This window comes from Lissotriton vulgaris, unplaced genomic scaffold (assembly GCF_964263255.1).
Source record: "Lissotriton vulgaris unplaced genomic scaffold, aLisVul1.2 SCAFFOLD_1543, whole genome shotgun sequence".
In the NCBI taxonomy this organism is placed as follows: Eukaryota; Metazoa; Chordata; class Amphibia; order Caudata; family Salamandridae; genus Lissotriton; species Lissotriton vulgaris.
The window spans coordinates 220,753-227,246 of NW_028253834.1; the positions used below are offsets into that span (position 1 = coordinate 220,753).

At 44.8% G+C, this 6,494-nt stretch overlaps 1 protein-coding gene across 1 annotated transcript; it reads left to right on the plus strand.

Annotated features, from left to right (window-relative positions):
• The first annotated feature begins 1,973 nt into the window (after positions 1-1,973).
• LOC147660733 (cis-aconitate decarboxylase-like) lies at positions 1,974-5,746 on the plus strand. The gene is made up of 5 exons (XM_086951498.1): positions 1,974-2,017; positions 2,497-2,671; positions 3,748-3,840; positions 4,131-4,336; positions 4,825-5,746. Exons 1-5 carry the CDS (start codon positions 1,974-1,976, stop codon positions 5,744-5,746), a joined length of 1,440 nt encoding a protein of 479 aa, XP_086807624.1.
• Positions 5,747-6,494: the final 748 nt, after the last annotated feature.

Consider the following 6,494-nt stretch of genomic DNA (forward strand, 5'->3'; position numbering starts at 1 on the left):
TCTTCGGGTTTTTGAGCTCTGGTGAAAAATTTGTAGCGATGCACAACCATGTTTTTAGTCTTAACAAAGTACTTGTCTAATTTAGCTATAGCTATTTCGAATTCATCAGGAGTTTCACCAGTAGGTGGAACATAGATTGGTAGATGGTCAAAAACATTCTGCCCTTCCACACCAAGATGATAGTACATTAGACTCTTTTTCCTTTCTGCACGGTACCTAAGACCGTCGATTGCCCCTAGGTAGGCCATGAAAGATCTCAACCAAAGCTTCCATTCAAGAGGAGGATCTCCAGGAGTCTGAAGAAATGGAGCAGGGGGAGATACGTTTTGCATAGCAAGATCTTCTATTTTTTCCTATATATATATAAAAAAAAATAAGTAGAAGGAAGCAAACAGTAAAATAACAGTGACATTTTATAACAAACAAAACAAAAAAAAAATCTTGTAAATATGACAGCGTAAATGTGTAAATAAACTTTTGTTAAGAGCAAAATGCGTGCAGATGATGTGCTAAGGCTGTGCACATCAGCGAGTAGATACTGTGCTGAAAAGCTGTGCACGTCAGCGAGTAGATACTGTGCACATCAGTGTGTTGAGGGAAAAATGTATGCAGAAGCTGTGCACGTCAGCGTGCAAGGACTGAGAAGCTGTGCACGTCAGCGTGCAGAGATTGAGTACTTCGGCGTGTAAATGTTGATGTAGAAGGTATAATCTAGTATAGGCTGTGCGCATCAGCGCGAGAGTGTAGATCTTCTTCTCTTTTTTTTTTTAAAGTAAAATTTGCTGTGTGCTTGAGCTGTGCACATCAGCGTGGTAAAATGAAATATGAAGGGCTGCGAGCGTCAGCGAAGGCAAAGGGCTGATTAATAGTGCAGTGGAAGAAGTCTTAGCGACATGTAGAAGCAGCTGACATAGTCTAAACAATGAAGCCAGGATTGAAATAGACGCGAAGCCTTTGTGACGTGAAAGCATTGGAAATCAGGAAGAACGTCGTGACGCGGTGATTGACACAGAGGAAAAGCGTCTTGACGTGCAGGTTGCTATAGACAACGAAGTGCGTGCTGGCGCTGGGCGGAGATGAAGATTCGACTACGTCATCATTACACAGCGTAGCTTGAAGGTGGAAGAACAAGCGGCAAAGACATACGCAGCGCAGGCAATGGACGACCAAAACACAAACAGCGCTGGGCGGTGAAGACACACGCAGTGCAGGAAGCGAGGAGTGAAATAACACGTGGCGCTGGTAAGGATAGAGTCAGTTGGTAGCACGAAGTCAAGTAAACAGTTTGACGGTGCGCTTCATAGCACGTAGCGAAGCTTGAAACTGACGATAGCGGGGCAAGTTGTAATAAAAGAGTCTGGCGGCTGGGACGGCTCTCGATAGATCTCAATGAAAACAGCGCGTAGGAAATTTTGGTAAATGTACTCACATGGAAGTAGGTTGTAGACAAGGAAAATGTTCATAAATTCAAACCGCTTTGCTTGATGAGATTGTTCTGTAAGTAGAAACGACAGCTGAAGAACAGCTGACCATCCTCAGTCGCCAATGTAAAGATGAGGCGGAGACAGGAACTGAAGTTAGAGATTTATTCAGGAGAAGAGAGCCGTCCAGCATGAAGGAGAGACAGGGCAGCTGCAACTGCCAAACAGAGAACATTGGAGGAGAATGCACAGTACATGAAGAACCCACAGGTGACATCATGAAGTTCCAACAAGTATTGCATAATACAGATCACCACACACTCGTTTGGCAGTCTTGGACAGCAGTTTGACAGATTGCACTTGCTAGCTGTGAAAACCCTCAGATCTCTCCTCTGTTATTCCCCCTTCTCTGTTCTCTTCTCGTTCTCGACTCTGTTGCCTTGTGTTCCTCTCTTTTAGCCCTGTCCACTCCCTTCCATGTTCTTATACAATGAAACAGCTCGACTAATATTGCTTTCTTCCTTCTTCCAGAAACCACACGCCATCCTCAGGATGTCCAGGCAGGTGCACACAGCGGCGGTGGAAGTTAAGTGTCTGTGTGCGCTCACTGATCCTGGTTTGGGGTCCCGCTGTATTTTTTGTGCTCAGGTTCTGCTTCTGGTTTCCCTTTCCCTGGTCTGAGTCCGCTCTCTATATCTTGGTCCCAATTACTGGTTCTGGGGTCACTCTCCCTGTTATGATGCCGCGCTGCATACCCTGGGTCCACGTTACTGGTTCTGATGCCACTCTCCTTGTGCCAGGACCGCTCTGTATCCAATGGAACCAGTTACTGGTTCGGGTGTCACTCACCCTGACTTGGGTCCCTTATGTGATGGTCCCAGTTTCTGGTTTAGGAGCTGCTAGCACTGGTTTGCATCTGCTATCAGTCTAGAACTCCAAGAGTCCTGGGTAAGGATTGTCCCATATAAACATCATGTGGCTCTGGTCCGGATCAGCTGGATTTGTGCCTGATGCCAGCCCAGAATGCTTGTAGTTCTGATCCTGTCTCTTCTCTTCATTCAGTTTTGGAGGGGAGCCCCTTGGAGAAGGCGGTCACTAGCAGCTTTGCTTCCTTCATACATGGAGTCCAGACAGATCACCTGTCCCAAACCGTGCGGCGCCGAAGCAAGCGTATGATCCTGGACAGCATCGGCGTTGGACTGGTGGGAAGCACGACCCATGTGTTCAACATCGCCCTGGGATACTGCCAGGTAAGAGGAGACATTGAACAAACTAAGCAACGCACCATGCAAAATACAACAATTTAAAACTCTTTTTATGCCAAGAGTGTGACTGTATTCCTGTGCTCCTTCCATGTAAAAGGCTACAGGCACCACAGTATGGAACACACCACAGGACAATGTACAATCCATCTATTAAAGCTCTCTGTTCCAGCAGTCTCCACCATCTCCCTTTGATCCAGCCTGAGACATGGGCCAAAGCAAGCCCACCATTGGCCACCCAGCAATTAAAAACCTACCAGGCCATAATGTCCTTTAGACCCTATGAGTTAAAAGCAGACAGGGTCCAAGCCAAAAAGCACACCAAGGACTACACGTCCATTAAAACCCTGTACATCAGCAGAGTTCACCATCACCCAGGAGCCATGTCAGTTAAGAAGAGACTGGTAGCAAAATGAACAGCACATCTTGTAGCACACAAACATTAAAACACCCTGCATCGACCCAGAAAGTTAGCATGGCCTTGAGCTACTCAAAGAGAAATGGAGACATTGACCTAAAACCACGTCTCATGATTCAAACCATCCCTTGATCAAACCCCCTTTGAGACATTAGTTGTTCAGGATCACCATGAGATTTTACCAGGTTATCCGAATCTTGGATCTAACCAAGCTACACACCATGAACCCCTCACCCATTAAATAACCACCTAGAACAACAGTGTGACCATCTCATTGGAATAACAGATAAGAGAGAAAGACAAAGTCACAAAATCCACCATGATTTACTCATCCACCATGAAATACTCATCCACTAATCACACTCCAGGCTACCTTCAGATGTTAAGCAGTTAACTATAGACTATGGCACTTAAATAAACATTGCAACCTCTGATCCACTGTACAACCGTCCTTCAGAAACACTACATCTACTCACTGAGACTCCGTACCTGCTCCTGCATTTCTTCTTATAGGCACCACCACGTATCAGGTTGAATCATCCCGTGTTTAGAGTTGAATATTCCACATCCCCACAAGCTCCGTTATTCCTCCACTAGGTGTCTAGGTACACTGTCCATTTCTAACTTTTAATTCTGTCTCTCACAGGACATGTACTCCTTGTCTGCCATCAGCTCTGTGTACGGAAGGAAAGGACTGAGACTCCCACCTACGCTGGCTGCATATGTGAATGGAGTAGCGGTAAGGATTTTGAAAGCTGTCAATTACTTTATCAATAAATCATAGACAAAGAGCGATGTGTTTGTGAGAATTTTACTTAAATGCCGCCAATGTAAAATCTTGACTGTTTCCACTTCTGTAAAGAGTCTGTATTGGGCAATGGCACAGTCACTCAACCAAATCTTAGAATATGAATCCTACACCTCTGTAAATTGTGTCCCTAGGTCGATGACACAATCTCTCTGCTTAACATCACTTCCTGACCCACCCTTCTTTAAAGACCTTCTAATCCTCTACTCCTCCTTTAACAGAGTCACTCCATGGACTTCGATGACACTTGGCACCCTGCCACTCACCCGTCAGGTGCTGTGCTGCCAGCTCTAATGGCTGCCTCCCAGATGTTCCCCGTGGGATTCCGACCCAGCGGCTCAGACTTCCTGTTGGCATTCAATGTTGGCATCGAGGTGCAAGGGAGACTCATGCGTTTCTCCAATGAAGCCAGCAATATCCCTAAAAGGTTGGTATGATGCGCACAAAGGGCAGAAATATCCTTTGGCCAACACACAATGCCCATAGGGGGCTCCAGTGTCACCTGAGAATTATTATGAGGCTCCAAGAGGGTAGACATATTCCATGTGTTATATTTGAGATCCATAGAGAGAAGGAATGTTATGATGTGTGCCTGATGAGGGCAAAGTACAGAAATATTCGCAAGGGGAATCTGTGATGTGAACAAAATCATGTATGTGGATAGCACACAATACAATGTAAACATGGTAAAATTTATTTTTCTGTTCATTGTTAATAGATTATTTGTTTGCGTCAAATGCTTGATTAGATCCTAGCATTTTTTCTTTTTCTTCGTAGTGCATGATAGCATTAATGTCTGACATCCTTTAAGTATATTTCCGTAGTTCACACTTATTGATAGCATTGCCCTCTTCTAAACTTATTTTGGTGTGATCTCTATTCCATGTCTGACACAGTTATTTGTATTTCATTCAGGTTCCACCCTCCTTCTGTTGTTGGCACCATGGGCAGTGCTGCTGCTACAGCAAAGCTCCTTTCACTGAATGCAAAACAATGTGCCCATGCTTTGGCGATCGCTGCCTCTCTGGCGGGGGCACCTATGGCCAATGCTGCAACTCTTGCCAAGCCTCTACATATTGGCAATGCGACCCGCTTTGGGATGGAAGCAGCACTTCTAGCTGCCCGTGGGATGGAAGCCAACCCACTTATCTTGGACGATGTGCCAGGCTGCTCAGGGTTCAGTGCTTTTTATGGTGACTACCAGCCCTCGTCCCTGGAAATGCCAGATCAAGATTACAGCTTTCTCTTGGAGAAGCAAGACATTGCCTTTAAAAGGTTCCCAGCTCACTTGGGCATGCACTGGGTGGCAGACGCTGCCATCTCAGTCAGAAACCGAGTCATCAATATAACAGGCTCCTTTAACCCTGCTTCCATCCGCGCTGTTCTTCTGAGGGTCCCAGTCTCCAAGTATATCAACAGGCCCTTCCCAGAGTCTGAGCACGAGGCGCGACACTCCTTCCAGTTCAACGCCTGCACAGCCCTTCTGGATGGTGAGGTGGGCATCTCTTCCTTCAGTGAGGACAGACTTAGTAGACCAGATCTCATCAACCTGTTGAGGAAGGTGGTGGTGGAGCACCCTGAAGACAATGTTGCTAACTTTGACAAGATGTACGGAGAAGTAGTGCTGCTCCTGGAGAGCGGAGAGATCGTGACTGGCAGATGTGACACCTTCCATGGACACTGGAGGAAGCCCCTTAGCCAAGAATCACTCAATGAAAAGTTCCTCTCCAATGCTACCCAAGTGCTCCACCAAGACCAGGCACAAGCAATTATTGAGGTGGTGAAGGAGATAGAAAGCCTTGAAGACTGTTCACAACTGGCATCCTCTCTGCAGTAAACATGTTCAATCAAAATTCATTCCTCTCACAAAGTGGGAGTAAAACTTTAAATGAACTACAGGTGCAATTATCTTTAGCATAACTCGTTTTACACAAGATTGAAAATCGATTTAAGGAGAGGGACGTTACCAATTCATTCTATGAAACAACGAGAGTCAATTATGTCCTCTATTTTCATGAAAGGTGCTGTTATGTCTCACAATACAGTGAGGTTACCTTTTAACCTAAAACAATACAGAAGCATCTGGCTGGCCAGAAAAAATATGCTTATGTTTCCTAGTAACTCCTCAGTACTTTGTGCAGACTGTAAAATGCAATTTGTATTTATTGTTATTTATTATTTGTTTATTTATTGTTTAAAAAATGTTGACCTCATCTCACTGAAATACCATTTATTTTTACAACTAAGGGGCAGATGTATCAAAGCAATTTTTAGTCGCAAACGCTGTGATTCGCAAAAAAGCAGCGTTTGCGACTAAAAATTAGCTAAACGGTATGTATGAAGAAATTGCATAGCAAAATTAAGGAATCGCAAAATTTGCGATTCCTTAATTTTGCATAAGCATTTAAGGAATCGCAAATTGCGATTCCTTAAATGCTATGCATCAATTTGCAATTTCTTTCACAAATGCACTTTTTGGCATTTGTGAAGGTGCCATATGGTGCACATACATGCCCTTAGGGCATGTATGTGCGCATATGCGCACACATGTAAATTTAAGGGGTGCATCAGGGTGTCCTTATGAC

Excerpts from the sequence above, each read along its gene's own strand:
- LOC147660733 (XM_086951498.1), top strand. The coding sequence starts at position 1,974 with ATGTCCAGGCAGGTGCACACAGCGGCGGTGGAAGTTAAGTGTCT. Across the intron at positions 3,841-4,130 it reads CATATGTGAATGGAGTAGCG|AGTCACTCCATGGACTTCGA; the intron begins GTAAGGATTTTG and ends CTCCTTTAACAG. Across the intron at positions 4,337-4,824 it reads GCCAGCAATATCCCTAAAAG|GTTCCACCCTCCTTCTGTTG; the intron begins GTTGGTATGATG and ends TATTTCATTCAG.